The sequence below is a fragment of the Alnus glutinosa genome, chromosome 4, assembly GCF_958979055.1.
Source record: "Alnus glutinosa chromosome 4, dhAlnGlut1.1, whole genome shotgun sequence".
In the NCBI taxonomy this organism is placed as follows: domain Eukaryota; kingdom Viridiplantae; phylum Streptophyta; class Magnoliopsida; order Fagales; family Betulaceae; genus Alnus; species Alnus glutinosa.
The window spans coordinates 12,343,008-12,361,242 of record NC_084889.1 but is presented as its reverse complement, the minus strand read 5'-3'; the positions used below and the strand labels follow the sequence as shown (position 1 = coordinate 12,361,242).

Below are 18,235 nucleotides of genomic sequence, written 5' to 3'. Positions count from 1 at the left end.
ATGCGTTCTCGCAAGATCAAACAGTAAGGTAGCTTGGTAGGCCAACCTGCCTACTCTCTTAACTATCTCAAAAGGTCCAAGTAAGCCATCCTAGAACTAACCTCATGCAGTGAGCTTGATTTAGTAAAACAAAATAGACAAAATAATATTTACAAAATGTCATGGATTGTCATAAATTCATTTCGTAAATATGTCATCTCTACAATTATGCTGACAATTAAAAATAATGTGTATAAAATAGACCACTAAGTTAAAGAAACATAAAACATGCTTATGCTCATAATCATCCTCCGTATGGTCTATTCGAGTCCTTAACCCCTTCCAGTAGGATTTGCACATCCTGAGGGACCTCTGGTACAATACCGGTGTCCTGATAAAGTAAAATAATGGCTACCAACTAGAAGTCTAACCCCAGGTGACCCACACTACTAGCTATGTTGTTCTGTCGTGACCACTATCAATACATATTTGCGTCGGTCACTTATCTGGCTCATTGGATTCAAGTAGTAAAAACATAAATCTAAATCTAGATCATAGGCTCAAGTCTGTATAATGGTAACTCATGACTACGATGCAGTTATTATCGATTAACATACTTATTATTTGGACGAAAGTTCTTAGGCTAAGTCAAGCTCACAACTTTCTTGTGGTTAAGTATGAGGCCTAATTGGTCGAGCACTGTCTGATTGACTCTCAGGCATGGATGCTAATAGATAGGCAACTCATGCCCGACCCACGTGACTCCCCACCTAACTGTTAGAATGGTATTGACCGTCATTCAAACGGTAAGGTGTTGTTGACCCCCCACGTGGCATACCGTATGAATGATTCTAGACAGATTTCACAAAGTGTTTCTCAAACCCATTTTCCTAATCTCCATCTTAACCATTGTCTCTTATTTATTTCTTAATCCTTATTAAGGTGTTTTTAATTCTAATTTAGAACGGAATATTACAATATATATATATATATATATATATATATATATATATATATATATATATATATATATATGTTCAAACAGTTTGTTTGTTTGAATATATATTGACAGACAACATGTTGTCCAAATGGTCATAAATGAATGACTTTTGATTATACAGTGACCTTTTGTTTTTTGTCAAACTGGTGACGAACATGTTGATGACAATAGTAGCATGAAATCCATCTAGTCATTTGAATAATGTGCTTAAGGAAACAAGTAGTGTTGATATTGAATGTGCTTTAGGTTCGTTTATTTCGTTTATTTCGACGTAAAATATTTCTTGTTGGAAAATATTTGAAAATGATTTCAGCCGAAAAATATTAATTTGTGCTACTAATTTGACACAACGACTATTCAGTTGAGCTTAACCATTGACAAATCTAATTTTGGCCCAAAACTTTCTTCAGGCCTGGCCTGGTCGACGTGGTTAAATTCCACTCCGTAAGCACTTGCATGTGCCATAAACAACATTCCCAACCGCATCATTGATTTTCACTTCTGTTTATGATCTTTTTAAGATTAAATTTACCCCAAAAAATAAAAAAATAAAATAAAAAGAGAGAGAGAGAGAGAGAGAGAGAGAGAGAGTTATGGGCTTTGCGTGTTTTAGAATAATGGGCCCATGAAAGAATGAATTGGACTAACTTACGCCACCCTAATGGTTCAGGCCTATTCCATGCACAATCTGGGTTTGAAGCCCAGCACTGTATTTGCCAACTGTATACAAATAAGAAGATTATTGTGGCACTGCAATTTGGTGCTTCACCTAAACTTGGTGCACTCCAATTTCCATGCTTTCTCTTTGTTTATTTTTTATGTCAGGAGGAAAGAACACTCTCTTTGTTATTCTTTTAGTCATGAGAAAAGGACACTTTCTATGTGTTGGAAAAATAATAAAAAGTATAATATAATACGGAACCTCACATGCACCGAAAACAAGATCTGATGTAATTGTTTCACGTGCCTTTGCTCCTAAAGCGATACTCACAATATCCACGGTCTAAATACTTCAAACGCATAAAACCAGAAAGAGAATATTTTAACTCACACAAGGCTGCAAAATTTTCCACACAAACATACCAAGAAAGCATCCATTTTTAAGCATCAAGCTATCAAGCCTCTTTATGTGTCATTTAGTATGAAGCTATCTTTTTTCTTTACACTGACTTTTACAACTTGAGCGACAAAGCAACCATATTAAACCAATTTTTGATTGAAAAAAAGAACACACACACACGAATGTAGCTCCACAAACCCAGCAACATATTTACCTTTTTCTCTGTTCACATGAGTTCTCATGATGAACTATGTACCTTGTGATTGATTGAAGCAGCAAACTTATAAATCTATGGATACCACCAGCGGCGAGTCACCCTTTTCAACAACAAATGTCTTTGAAAATCTCTTGGAGGCAGTAAAAATTTGCACATTGTATGTTCCATGGAAACCTCTAAACTGGAACTCTCCTTGGTCATCAATATGCCCATTGGCATGAGACAGCCACTCCTTTTTAAGAGCAAGGTATCTTGCACCAGCTTCGTTAATGTCACCTTCTGCATTGACCAGATGCGAATTGTCCCGACTCATAAACAATTCCCAGAATCCCCATAGCATTATTCCATCTACTGCAGGATGGGCAAAACCTTCCCGAAGCATCACTTCCAAATCATCTGCTCTAACATGTTCATTAATGGAAGACACGTCAAGCTCGGTAAACCAGATTGGAAGACCAAGAATACCCAATTTATCCAGAGCTGAACAAACAACTGACCCCACTGGACTATCTATATGTCCTTGTATTCCAACACCTCCAACAGGTGCACCTTGCTCTTGCAAATCAAGAACATGTTCAATGTACTTTTCAGGAGATGATCTGGTGTCACATCCATCCTCAACGTGATAATCGTTCACAAATAGGATGGGAGATGGATCTAGTTGGTGTGCAGTCTTGAACATGTTTGCTCGGGTATCCTTACCCAGTCTATCTTGATAGAATGAACCATGCAGCATCTCGTTGTTAACATCATAGTGCCTGAACTTCCCCTTGTAACGTGAGAGAAGACCTGTTAGGCGATTTTGGACAGCTGTTGCCAAGTCAGTTTTGTTCAGATTACGGATCCACGACTGGACCGTGCCTTCGACTTCCCAGAAGATACAATGACCTCGAGTCTCTATGTCGTGACTCTTACACAAGTCCAAAATCTCATCAGCATCCTTGTAGTTGAAATTTCCTTGTTGCGGTTCTGTCCAGTACCACTTCAATTCATTGCCAAACACAGCCCAGTTGAAATTTTTTGTAAAGAAATCAACAAAATCTTCATTATCAATGTTTGTTCTATTTACACATGACCCAAAAGGAAAAGAGTTTTTTGTTTGTCTGACTTTCACGAAGGTGCCAAAAGAAATGCTTGAATCCACTCCTGAGAATTTCAGGATGACATCTCGCTTACGAATCTGTATCCAAGCAAATGAGAAGAGTTCCAGATCAAAATTGGGATTAAGAGATCCCTCAATGTTGGGAAGCAATCAGTTCACCATTTAATTACATAAAGGTGTGGGGGAGAGGGGGGGAGTGAAATGAATTCATTTTGGGGGCTAGGTGGTTCAAACTAAAAATACTCTTTTTGTATTGATAATTATCATTACCGATGCTTACAAAACAAATCAGATAACAACTTATTCAAGGAAAAAAAAAATCATGAAATGTAAGAGAAGTATCAGATTGGTAAAAGGAACTTATCATATTAACACTAGTCCAAACACAATAGTGACTAGTTTATATATATTTATGCATGTGAGTGTATTTAGACATACGTCTATATCTACAAATCATATCTACGCTGGTGCCCAGGAAAAAAAACAAACAAAAAAATCTACGTTCTAGTAACAAATGCAGCCTAAGAAAATGGATGGCAGAAGTTTTACATATGGTAACAACCCAAATGAAAATTCTTCCTATGTTTTCCAATTTAAAGTTCGTCTAAGCCGTAATTAATCAAATATTACATAAATCAAGCTAGAAATTACCTTATCAGTCTGCATCCGTAAATATCTAAACCTTGCATGTCGGTCAACAGGGAAAATCTGGAGTCCAGCAACCATTAAGTCAACACCTGGAGCAGGACCTTGAATATAAACAATAACCTTGGATGGTTGCTTCTCAATTCTAAAGGATCCACCAATTTCATGCCATCTCTCACCATTAACCTCAGCTTGACCCCCATTAACCCACTGATTGTCTACGCCTAGTGCAACATTCACATTTTGTAGACCAGTAGCTCCAGAACCGACCCGAACCCAAGCAGACACTTGGTATGTCAAGAAAAGCTTCAGTTTATCTGTGATCATCTGAGCAGGACCCATCCAATTCTGTGTACGATTGGTCACAAGGATATACTGACCACTTAAAGGTTCATGAGGTCCCAGGGTATCTCTTGCCATTGGTGGAAGTACATGTGGTGAACCAGTAGCAACACTCAAAGTGCAATTACCAAGGGGAAACCAACCATTGGTGCCACCATTTAGATTGCTGTTCTCAATTATATTAACTCCAAAGGCTGGATTCTACAAAACAAAAACCAATATTTGAATTATACGCTCAACTGAACTTCAAGAAGCAGATATGAATAACTTCAAAGTCTAAATCCTTAGTCAACCAACCTCAATAACTGGTGGAGGTGAAGGAGGGGTTTTCTCTGCATGCTTTACAATTAAACTGTTGAGAAGGATATCAGTACCAGAAGGAGGACCTTCAATATATATCACAATTTTAGATGGGGAACCATTTAGAAGGAACTTCCCCTGCAACTGTACCCAATCCTTGTCTGTTGCCTGGGCACTACCACAAAAACAGCTTCCATTGAGAAATTTTTCAAAAGTGAAAGAATCTCCCCATGTTATGTATGGTGCAAATTAAGGGTTAAAAAAGGTTTGTTTGTTTGATTTTAATTTAAGAAAAAGTTAAAATGCAAGAATTGAGGAAAACGTAACACCAGATGTGGTATTATATGTACACACACATCCACACACAAAGGTGAAACTACAGGAAAAATGCTGTTTTCACAGATTTGTGCAGATCATGGTAATTTTCTCAAAATGGAAATGAAAAATTGGAGCAAAAGTAACTAACTTGGCAATGCCTATATACTGCTCACGAAGATTTGGTGTTTGGACCCACAAAGTCACTCGCACATCAGAACTAGTGACATTGTTACCAAATATCCGAACAACAGCAGTAACATCATAAGCAAGTTTTCGCTGCACTCTTCCAGTGATCTCCTGCTGAACTCCATTCCAGCTCTGTGTGCGCTCTGTCGCAGCTACAAAATACTTTCCAGACAGTGGAACTATTTTCCCATCTCCGATAGAATCATGTAAAACAATCTTGCAGCCTCTTCCGGACCAACTATTCAGGCCATCCTCAAATCTGGGGTTTAGGATGATATTCTCATCTCCAGTAGTGAAACAACCATGGCTCACACTCTTTGAAATTTAAAGAGGAAGACAAATCACACAATCAATTAGTAATAACTTCTTCCAAAATGGATTTTGGGGGCAAAATGCTTAGACAGATTGGTTTAAAAATGAAACTAAATATGAATAACTTGCAAACCTCTTTTAAATAATGAACTTAATAACTAAATCAATAATATTCCGTGTTCCAGCTTTTTACATGGTAAGCAAATGAGCAAAAAAGGGTTAAAATGTATAATTACCTCATACTCACTTGGTTTGGAACAGGTGATTAGTGCTGATTTGATAAGGAGATCAATTCCAGGAGAAGGCCCTTCCAAATAAAACACGACCCGGTCAGGCATAGTTGGCAACGAGAAGTTGCCTTCCAACTTTCCCCACCTCTCCTTAGACACTGAAGTCCTGTATGTCATAACTGTGGTTAAAACTTTGTTTCTTTTTCCATATGGAGGAAAGGGAATATTGTGAATTACAGTATCCATTACCTTCCAATGAATAGAAAGCTAGTCCCTGTAGCTTGGTATTCTAGTTTCAAAGTTGCCAGGACCTCAGTGGATCCCTGAAGAGGCCCTGATACTCCAACACACGCAGAAACTGTATAAGTGGAACCTGGGAAAACCCTAGCTGTGATATCTTGTTCCAAGCCCTGCCAGCACTCCTTGCGATTCGTAACAACTGCATAACTACCACCTGACTTTTCTGATATTCCTTCTGTGTAAGCTGACTCGGCTGAAACTACAAATCCATCACAGCAGTTGGGATGCCACAAATGCAGCCCCTCAGAGAAGTCATGGTTTAGTATGACATTAGTACTGCAACTCCGTTTTGAGTCCTTTGTGTTTCGGACTACAATCTGTCAGGAAAAGCAGAAGTCAGGAACTTTATTGGAGAGCTCTTGAAGCCATGAAGCTGCTTCATTGAATTAATATAAGTAAACTTAGAACACGCCAACATCAACTGAAATCTACCAAGAAAAGCCCCCCACCAAAATCTGATATGACCTCAGCTGATGACAGAAATTCCTTGTAACGCTCAAAATATCATTTGCAATAAGCCAATAACAAGGGGGTGGAATGTCAAGCCACTTAAAATGATTTCTAGGACCTGGGAATGTGATTCCACTCAATGAGTTTTTCTGCAACTACTATAATTTCCACCACTATTTCGTTTGTAGTTTTTTTTTCCCCTTTTCTTTCTTTTCCTTCTTTAACTTCCCTTATTTATATCATTTTTCTTTCTCTTCTATTTTCTTTTTTTCCGCAATTTCTCGCATCTAAGTTAAGGTTAAGTTTTAACAATGGCCCATTACATGAACGGCAAAAATCATACAGAAGAAAAGAAATTAAACCCCAAAAGAAAAAAGAAAAGAACCTATGGAGGAAACCCCAAATACAACAAGACTAACATTTTCAGAAATTCTGAACAAACTAACAAACGCATACCTCCGCATTGTCGCCGGCATTGTCCGTAGGCTTCTCCATAGTTTCTCTGGCTCTCTAGCCCATCACAAAAATCAAGCAAACCAGATTCTATTAATTAGACAAATACGAGAAGGATTATATATGACCGTGTACTTTTTACTGCAATTAGAAGAACAAAGCACAGAAAGACTACCTGGGGGGTGTGCTTGTGCTTTATCTTCCAACGGATCCTGGAGAATAGACTTGTGAAGAAGCAAGCAGAGACCCTTCTCATTATATACGCGTCCCCGCGTTCAAAATTTGAGAGTGAAGTCTACGACAAGCACGGGTCAATTCAACCAACCAGTCAGAGAAACCCTCTTCCCCAAAAGCCGTTGGCTGTCCGCCCCCAGTTGTCCTTTGTCTGAATATAATACAAAGAACAAGATCAGATAACTATAATAACTAAATTAACGACACCTCCGATCCCATTATTTTTTTTTTGTTTTTCAAACTGATAAAATGGGTCAGGGGAAGGCTCTAAGCCTTCTCATACCATTGCTTTGTCTTGCAGTTTAGGTATGCTTGAATTGGAACAGAAGCTCTGTTTTTCTGTTTTTTCCTCTCTAAAAGCAGAAGCTTTTCCAATTTCTTTAAGAATGTTAACGTAGATAGATGTGTCTTTACCTTAAATATGTTTCTGTGTCTTTGATTACAAGACAGATGTGTCTTTCAGATTCCTGCACATTAGGTGAAGATGGCCTTTCAGTATTTAATTATTAAGGTTGCTGGCAAACCACTAAGTTGAGCTATAAAATAATAATTCCGCCTAAAGGCAATTCAATTTTGAGCTTCATCAAAAAGAACTCACATAATCAAGATGTAAGCACATCAAACAATACATCATAAATTAAGCTAATTAAATTTCGAAGGCGTTACATTGGGTGGTGGCTGCCACCGCCTCCTAGGGCAAATGCCTTAGGTAGCCGTGGGTGGCGGCTACCATAGGTTTAGGGTTTAGAGATTTCTATAAAAACCATAATCCTAATATTTTTTATGGAAAATTAATTTTAAAATTTTTTATTTCTCATAATCGGTTTAAGGTTAATGAATTTCCTAATAAGAGTGGGAGTTGGGACTCTCAAACCTAAGACAAGATAATATTCTAATGTGATCGAAATGTGGTTTCTTAATTTGATTAGGTTAACCGTATCTTATTGGATGCGGTTCCCATTAAGTCATTCCTAAGATTGATTAAATCCATTCTAGACATTCTAATGAGATTAGAATAATTAGAACCTAGTTAGATAAGGAACCCTAATGTGATTAGGATTTCGAAAACCAAGTCCAACAAGGATTCCTAGTGTGGCTAGGATTCCAAAGTAAGATAAGGTTTCCTGGTATTGATAGGATCATGTACATAAATTGCATAGTGAAAAGGGTCCAAGATTGACTTTATGAAAACACGAGAAGATCATATTTTAAAAGTTAAACAAGAAATAACTGAAAGAAAACATAAAGAAATGAAAAATAAAGATTGCGGAATAATAAAATAAACAAAGGAATTTTACGTGGTCTGGTCTATGACTTACGTCCACAGGGTAAAGCCCAAAAAACTACATTGTTGTTCTTATTGCTTGATTAATTTACAATATAAATGATCCCTATTTATAGGGATATAGAGAAAATACAAAATGGTACATAGAGAGAATACAAAATGGTATATAGAGAGAATATAATCAAATACAATTAATGAGGATTAAATCAAATCCTTCAATATATGGAGAGTACCGTAATATACAGTATCAATATATTCTCTAACATCCTCCTGCAAACTCAAGGTGGAAGATTCTAAAATCTTGAGTTTTTTTTTTTTTTTTTTTTTTTTTTTTTTTTTTTTTTTTAATGTTGGGTCGGATATAACCCAATTTGAAAAACATATTTCTTCTTCGTCTTCGAGCCAACTGTGGGCTAAATGGGCATGAGCTTAAAATAAGACCACAAATGCCAAAATACAAATAATAGGCCAACTATGGGCCAAATATGAAAGCCAACGATGGACTAAAATGGGCCTGAGTTTGAAACAATACCACAGGAGCCAAAAATATGTGAGGCCAACTATGGGCTGAAATGGACATGGGTTGAAATAATACCACATGCCAAATAATATGGGTCAACTATGGACTAGAGCTAACTATGGACTGAAATGAAAGCCAATTATGGGTTGAAATGGGCCTGGAATTTTAAACAATACCACAAAAACCAAAAGATGAGTCTGGATCAACAATTGGACCAACAATGACCAAAATAATAAGCTAACAAAGAGCCAAAATAAGATGGGCAACTTGGCCTCTTTTTATTTATTTTTTTTTTCTCGATTCCCTTTTCTTTTTCTTTTTTCTAATTCTGTTTTATTGACTTCTCCTTGATAGTCTGCAAATCTCATCATCATAGATTTTGCATACTTGCATTTGATCGAAGAAAAAAAAAATCTCACTCCACAACAGAATGAGCATGTTAAATCATCACTTGTCCTAAAAGCTTAAGCTGATAAGAAGAGGTAAATTTAATCATTTAATTAATACTTTAACACTCCCCCTCACGTGTAGGCTCAAACTTCTTTTTAACAGGTGAGGCCAAACACGTGGAATATTTAATTGAAATTGGAGCTAAATGACGGAGTCAATGTTCGAACTCAGGACATTTGGCTCTGATACCATGAAAGAAAACATAAACAAATGAAAAATAAAGATTGTGGAATAAAGAAATTTTACGTGGTCCAGTCTATGATCTACATCCACAGGGTAAAACCCAAAGGACTACATTGTTGCTCTTTTTGCTTGATTAATTTACATTATAAATGATCTCTATTTATAGGGATATAGAGATAATACAAAATAGTATGTAGAGAGAATATAATCAAATTAGAATTGAATGTATTCAAATCTGATTTGATTATAATCAATTACAATTAATGATGATTAAATTAAATCCTCCAATATATGGAGAGTACCGTAATATACGGTATCAATATATTCTCTAACAATAACTTCTTTGTATAGTCATTCCTTGGGTATTGGGAAAAACATTTTTTCTCTTGCTTCACCAATGATCACGGCTAACTTAGGGATATTGGGACCTTCAGTCTTCTCCCCAATGACTGAATATAACTAGAGAGTAGGCTCAAAGAATTGCTTTCACAATTATAGCCTGCATGCACCTCTACTTATAGGCTTAGATTATTTGGAGAGGTGAGAGTTCTACTCCCACTGGGATTATTATAGGGGGCAACAAGGACCAGGAGAAAACCCTAGCCCCTTGGGACCTACAATACATGGACAGGGCTCTCCAGCCTAGGCGCTTAAAACCCAAGCCTAGTCCCGTGTGTATACACCCCATGTGATGTCTCCATATCCCATGTTTTAACAATTAAAACATTCGGCCCAATTAAACAAAAGCCTGTCAGTATGGTCAATTTATATCAGCTCGAAGAGTGATTCAAAAAAAAAAACCAAAAAAACTAGCTTCAAATAGGGTTGTAACACTTGTTCTCATGACTTATCAAAAGTTACTATTTAATTACAATTGATTCAACCAAACAATTGTAATTGTACTATTGTAAATATTTTTTATTAATTCAATTAATCTCTTAGACAATTCTTAATATTAACTTTTGATTCCTCCATAAAATATTTCATAGTCGAATTAAAACCATCATAAACTGTCCCTTTTAAATTTACTACATCTTATCCTTGACTACTCAATTTAATCGTATAATTATTCCCGTACTTGTGAAATCTCATTTTCACTTGTACATAAGTATTCTAATAACCCTTATCAAAATGCCATGGCCTTGGACCGAGAATAATTACTCTATAAAATCTGTCTCAAGAAAAAAAAAAAAAAAATCCTTTAAATAAATGATTTGGGTTCCTTCTTGAGAATGGTGTAGTCTTTCGCCAATGGAACGTCTAATTCCATTGATAACTGCGAGCATTAAATTAGGAATTTTAAGGTTTATGGTTTAAGATTTTCTGTGTGATAATCTCATTACTCACACTATAAACCATATTTAATGCAATTCATTTACCATTTATGTAACGCCCCAAAAATTAATTAACTGATAATTATTTATCGGTGTGTCTCCCCGTCGAATTCTCCCAAAAAAATGGGACCAAAAGATTATGAGTCCTCATCAGAGAGCCTACAAAATTGTCAGTTTGAAATTTTTATTCATAAATCATTTTGGTGTAATTATGATTTTCATACTATTATAATCTCAACATTTTAATAGCCAAAAGATGAAAAATTTAAAATCATGAATTGGTTATGATCGCCCAAATTCTATTCAATTTTTCGTTTAATTATTCTTTTGAAATTTCAATTTGCAAAATGTTGTTATTTTGGAGTAATTATGCTTGTTATAATAAGATGGTGAGAATGGTAAAATGATGTTAAAAACAAAAATGTTTTTAGGAGTGGCCAAATATGGGTATTTGTTAAAGGATAATAGTTTTGCAAAATTCCGAAATAATTAATTAAGGAAATAAATTACCAAGTTTGTGATTATAATGTGCCCAACCAAACGTGTAATTTTTAAGTTTGCCTAAGGTTAGTGATGAGTAGAGGTGTACATGCGAATGCGGTTATTTACAATATTTGCAGTCGCATTCGCGAGGTCAGTCCAGTTATTAAATGTGATTATTATCCGCTATATGTATATTAGGTAATGGGCCTATTTTAGTCTTTTGGGCTTTCTTTGGGTCTCTGTTAGAGCATATTTTAAACGATTTCGAAAATAATTTAAACCGATTTTTAGTATTTTGGACTTGTTTTAATTTTATTTAAAGCCATAATCTTTTGAAAATATATTAATTTCACATTACTTTTGTCTTTTCCCTCAAGTGTTACATGAGAAAGCAATAAAGCCAACCAAATCAATGTAAACATAACCTATACCTAATTTAAAACGACATCATTTTGGTATTAAACACTAAACTGAATTGTTTTGATGAATTCATTAATATAATATATTTATATTATATATAAAGAGTATGTGGTTACGACTATTAACCTCATTTGTATTCTCAAAACCACTATCCGCATCCGCATATGTGGATAGCAGTGCGAATGTGGATAGTGATTTTTACTAACCGTATCTACATGTTCGGATAGTGAATAGTAGATAACGGATGCAGGCAAGAAAACTCATCCTCCTATTTTCAAGTTATTTTTAGAAAAAAGGCAATGTTGCATTTTTTTGAATTTTGACAAGTTTATTGTAAGTAAACTCTATTGAGACAAGAGTTACAAGAACTCAAGAGGCAAGGTCATAAGAGTTACAAGCACTAAAGAGACAACAGTAAAAAGCACTCAAAAAACAAGAGTTAACAAGAAATAAATTAAATTTATTGTTGTTAATATAGAAGTATAAGAAACTTGTAACGTTTAGGCTTTAACATATAATGTAAACCACACATAAAATCCATGTTTCCTCTCTTTCCTTTATCTCTATTTAAATTATTATTAGTTCTTACATGGTATCAAAGCTATAGGCTAATGCCAGTATTCAATCATGTGCCAATTTTATTTTATTTTTCCCTCATCCTTTTGCATCTTATATCATAACCAAAATCAGCATACCCACAAATATCCATCGTATGCTAGTTTTTTTCCTTGGGTTTTCTCATCCTTCCATATTTTCTCCATTTCTCTTCCCACACACAAGTCAGGCTCTCTTTGTCAAGATTACATGTTGAACTACCATTGTTTCCTCTACTAACAAATACGACCCACCCAATTTTCTCTTGTTCAAAAAAAAAATATGTCCAAAGAGGTTTCGTGCCCATAGTTTGCACAATTCCGGCCATAGTAGCCGCTTCCGGCCAAAGTTGCTGATATCCAAATTCTGGCCATAATGCTACCGGCCAAAGTCGTCGATGTCAAAGTCTCAGCCATAATATCCAATGCTGGCCAAAGTCGCTGATATCCAAGTCCTAGCCATAGAAACCGATGTTTCAATTCATGCCATAGTAGCCATTTTTTTTTTCTAACCCTTTGATATTTAAGATCAAACATCAACGTCTGTGATCTAACGTTGGGTTTGCATGGGCATATTGAGACAAGAGTTACTAGAACTCAAGAGGCAATGTCACAAGAGTTACAAGCACTCAAGAAATAAGAGTTACAAGATGATAAATTAGTTTATTGTTGTTAATGTAGAAGTAGAAGAGACTTGTAACGATTAAATTCTTTCTCTATAAATAGAGTCTTGTATACAATCAAATTTATAAAATGAAAGATATAGTTAAAATAAAGGCTTTAACATGTAGATCTAAGCCATAAGCCGAATCATCTAAAATTTATGTTTCTTCTCTTTCTTTTATCTCTCTTTAAATTATTATTAGTTGTTACAAACTCATCCCCTCTCTTTTTCTGGCAATCATTAAATTATGTGATTAGAATTCATTGTGATCTAGGTTTATTTGAAGTAAACCCACAACAGGGAAAATCTGGAGTCCAGCAATCATTAAGTCAACACCTGGAGCAGGACCTTGAACATAAAGGGTAACATCGGATGGTTGCTTCTCAATTATGAAGAATCCACCAATTTCATGCCATCTCTCACCATTAATCTCAGCTTGTCCCCCATGCATTAACCCACTGGTTCTACACTTAGTGCAACATTCACATTTTGAAGATCAGTTGCTCCAGGACCAATCCGAACCCAAGCAAACACTTGGTATTTCAAGAAAAGCTTCAGCTTATCTGTGATCATCTGAGAAGGACCCATCCAATTCTGTGTATGGTTGGTCACAAGGATACTCTTGCCATTGGTGGAAGTACATGTGGTGAACCAGTAGCAACACTCAAAGGGCAATTACCAAGGGGAAACCAACCATTGGTGCCACCATTTAGATTGCTGTTCTCAATTATATTAACTCCAAAGGCTGGATTCTACAAAACAAAAACCAATATTTGAATGATACGCATACGCTCGACTTAACTTCAAGATGCAGATATGAATAGCTTCAAAGTCTAAATCCTTGGTCTACCAACCTCAATAACTGGTGGAGGTGAAGGAGGGGTTTTCTCCACATGCTTTACAATTAAACTGTTGAGAAGGATATCAGTACCAGAAGGTGGACCTTCAATATATATCACAACTTTAGATGGGGAACCATTTAGAAGGAACTTCCCCTGCAACTGTACCCAATCCTTGTCTGTTGCCTGGGCACTACCAAAAAAGCAGAGCTTCCATTGAGAAATTCTTCAAAAGTGAAAGAATCTCCCCATGTTATGTATGGTGCAAATTAAGGGTAAAAAAAGGTTTGTTTGTTTGTTTTTAACTTAAGAAAACAAATATCCGAACAGCAGCAGTAACATCATAAGCAAGTTTTCTGTGCACTCTTCCAGTGATCTCCTGTTGAACTCCATTCCAGCTCTGTGTGCGCTCTGTTGCAGCTACAATATACTTTCCAGACAGTGGAACTATTTTCCCGTCTCCCATAGAATCATGTAAAACAATCTTGCAGCATCTTCCAGACCAACTATTCAGGCCATCCTCAAATCTGAGGTTTAGGATGACATTCTCATCTCCAGCAGTGAAACATCCATGGCTCGCACTCGATCTTGGAAATTTAAAGAGGAAGACAAATCACACAATCAATTAGTAATAACTTCTTCCAAAATGGATTTTGGGGGGAAAATGCTTAGACAGATTGGTTCAAAAATGAAACTAAATATGAATAACTTGCAAACCACTTTTAAAAAATGAGCTTAATAACTACTCAATCAATAATATTCCGTGTTGGGTTGGAACAGGTGATGAGTACTGATTTGATTAGAAGATCAATTCCAGGAGAAGGCCCTTCCAAATAAAACACAACCTTGTCAGGCATAGTTGGCAATGAGAAGGTGCCTTCCAACTTTCCCCACTTCTCCTTAGACACGGAAGTCCTGCATGTCATAACTGTGAGGAAAGGCAATATTATCCATTACCTTCCAATGGATAAGTAGCTAGTCCTTGTAGTATTAATAAAACCAAAAAAGCCAGTCCCTTTAGCTCGGTATTCAAGTTTCAAAGTTGCCAGGACATCAGCGGATCCATGAAGAGGCCCTGATACTCCAACACAGGCAGAAACTGTATAAGTGGAACCAGGGAAAACCCTAGCTGTGATATCTTGTTCCAAGCCCTGCCAACACTCCTTGCGATTTGTAACAACTGCATGAGTCATGACTACCACCTGACTCGGCTGAAACTACAAATCCATCACAGCAGTTGGGCTGCCACACATAAATCCCTTGAGAGAAGTCATGGTTGAGTATGATATTAGTACTTGAGTCCTTTGTGTTTGGGACTACAAACTACAATCTGTCAGGAAAAGCAGAGGTCAGGAACTTAATTGGAGAGCTCTTGGAGCCATGAAGTTGATTCTTTTTTTTTTCTTTTTTTAATGAATGAAATCTTTTATACCAACCAAACAAAGAACACAATCACTCCATCAGACAAAACCTGCTGGATACCGAGATGCACAAAAAGCACCTCACAAGACAACATCCAATACAAACCCAAAAACAAAAACTAACATTCAGCCTAGCTACAACAAACACCAACTAAACAACTTTACAAACAATCACACCTAAAAAGGAAACTATACAACCAAACAACTAAGCTGCTTCATTGAATTAATATGAGTAAATTTAGAACACTCCATCATCAATTGAAATCTACCAAGAAAAACCCCCCACCAAAATATGATTATCACAGCAAAGTTAGGTAAGTTTTAACAATACCCTATTACACATGAACAACAAAAATATAAAGAATGTTGGTTTTTATTTATTGGCTATATTCTGTCGACACAAACATTACCATATCAGGGACTCTGTATTTCCAGAAAAATATTGCAAGTATTTTAATCAAGAACAGAAATAACTGAACAAGGGAAGATTTGCAATATATTTCTCGAGACAAGAAAGAAATAATTGAAGAAGATCTTCTTATGACTTTAAAGAATCAGAAAGTCAGCTTCCCTGTAGAAAGTCAGCTTCCCTGTAGAGCGTCCAGATGGCCAAAATCAGTGTCCAGACGGAAGCTAGAGAGACTTTATGTTCGATACATGTCCGGACGGCCCAACGAACGCAAGCCACATAGAGTTCATGTTCGCTACCTGTCTGGACGGCCCAACAGACGCGAGCCACAGAGAGTCCTTGTCTGGAAGGATGTCCAGACGCAAAAGTGAAGACTGCGGACAGATAAGCTTTTCCATGCAAATGTCCCGATGCTAGGTCAGCCTATCCAGACGTGCTTCAGCAAAATATGATATTGCTTATAGCTGTCCAGACAAGCAATGACATGTCCGGACGCCGCCGCCTAGAAATTCGTTCCTGACTTGTTTTATGATTTTTAGAACCTATTAAATAGGCTTATTGGCAATGTTGTTGTAAGAATTCCATAGAGAATTCTAGTGTACTAAGAGAAGATTATTTAGGCATAAATTGTCATATGTATTTTTCTTAGAATTTATTTGTGTTGTAACCGTTCAACCGTTAAAGTCTAACAAGAGATGAGCTCTAGTTAAGAAAGTCAATTGAAAAACTCTCCAAACAGGTATAGGAGAGAGGCAGACAAGTAGGCGTTTGTTAGAATTCAAGAGAGTAACTACTGCAAAGAGTTGTAAATCTGAACTTCTTGTAACTAGCTATTTCTTTTATTGGTTGATTTATTGGGTTTGGCTGTAGTTTTTCTCTTTAGTACAAAGAGTTTCCACTTCGTAACCAAATATCTATGTTATTTCTCTTTACTGCTTTTTATATTTGATTATCTGTTTGGTTGCGGTTATCTAGGAGTCTAGATTTATTTTCACATAATATAAGAAATAAAACCAAATAAAAAAATAAAAAAACCTATGAAGGAAAACCCAAATACAACAAAACTAACATTTTCAGAAATTCTGAACAAACAAACAAACTGATACCTCCACATTGGTCGCCGGCATTGCACGTGGGCTTCTCCATAGTTTCTCTGTTTCGCTAGCCCATCACAAAAATCAAGCAAACCAGATTCTATTCATTATAAAAAATAAATAAACGAAAAGAATCATATGACCGTTTAGTTTTTACCGCCATCAGAAGAATAAAGCACAGAAAGAGTACCTGGGTGTGCTTGCATGTGCTTTATCTCCCAACGGGTCCGGGAGAACAGACCCGTTGTTCACAATTTGCGAGTGAGGTCTACGACAAATGTCTGAAAGGCTTTTGGGGAAGCGGAAGTGGATGAAAAAGGTTCGTACTCGATGTAGTTTTTCAATGTTGTCGCTGAGTGTATGTTGAGTGTCCTTTGGTTTTCCATGTTCTTGAGAATACTTTAATGGATTGGGTTGTGGGTTTCAGTTATGTTAATAGTGGATCACTGCTACAGACTACAGTTATCTTTAGTTGCTGTACAGTATTTATGTTGAGAGGGGATCATCCATTTATGATTTACCCAGAGAATTACAGAGCTGCCATGCCAAGCTAGGGGATCATCCATCCAGTAACTACTGTAAGCTTATTTCCAAAGAACAAGATCACATTACTATAATGGAGTTTGCTTACCTCACGTAGATTGTGAAATAAAACTTCTGTAAATTAAATCAACGGTTCATATTGTAAGCTTCTCTAAAATTCAAAGAGTCCCAAACATTACAGACTTTTGCAGATTTTTTTTTTTATTATTATTACCGTTCCTAGCTAGCTAGTAGCTGCTTTGGCCCTCTCTCTTACACGGGTCAGAATCTTTTATAATTATTTGTTTAAATTTGAGAGAATTTTGACAAGTGATTATGATAGATCACTTATAGCATTCACTGGATCAAATAAAAATTAAGCTGTCAAACTACTTATTCTGTCAAATAAATTTTCTAAGTGATTTTTCACAATTATATACTTAAATTTTTTTAAATTTAAACAAATAATTATAGAGAATTCTGATTCGTGGTAAAGATATACGAGAGACTCAAAGTTTTAGAACGGAAACTTTCTATAATCGAACGTTGGAATGTAATCGATAATAGAGGTCGGAAGGATTAATTTGATAATAATGTTTCCCAAAATGAGCTTTGAGATAATTTTTTAAGTATGCCTAAACCTCAGGACTAATATGATCATTCTTCCTATATTTTAACATTGATGTCTCCACTTTTTTTCTTTTGATTTAGTTGTATTATATGTTAGTAATTCACTAATTCGTTTTTGATAAAGGAGTTATGGTTCCTTCCCTTTTTTTTTTCCTTTCCTTTTTTTAAAAACTTAAATTGTGAGGTGTAGAAGCGGATGGTTATTAATTGTCTAATAACTACTAACCGTTTTTGTAGGCGATTGGAAAAAATACTAACCA

At 36.0% G+C, this 18,235-nt stretch overlaps 1 protein-coding gene and 1 pseudogene across 1 annotated transcript; both read right to left on the bottom strand.

Moving 5' to 3' along the window:
* Positions 1–2,044: 2,044 nt before the first annotated feature.
* On the bottom strand, positions 2,045–7,523 carry LOC133866436 (endo-1,4-beta-xylanase 1-like). Its single transcript, XM_062302965.1, has 9 exons — positions 7,412–7,523; positions 7,070–7,279; positions 6,898–6,951; positions 5,941–6,308; positions 5,698–5,857; positions 5,112–5,464; positions 4,643–4,820; positions 4,010–4,546; positions 2,045–3,436 (listed from the first exon to the last, which is right to left on the bottom strand). Exons 2-9 carry the CDS (start codon positions 7,148–7,150, stop codon positions 2,321–2,323), a joined length of 2,847 nt encoding a protein of 948 aa, XP_062158949.1. The 5' UTR covers positions 7,151–7,279; positions 7,412–7,523; the 3' UTR covers positions 2,045–2,320.
* Positions 7,524–13,313: 5,790 nt separating this feature from the next.
* On the bottom strand, positions 13,314–15,415 carry LOC133866133 (endo-1,4-beta-xylanase 1-like; annotated as a pseudogene).
* Positions 15,416–18,235: the final 2,820 nt, after the last annotated feature.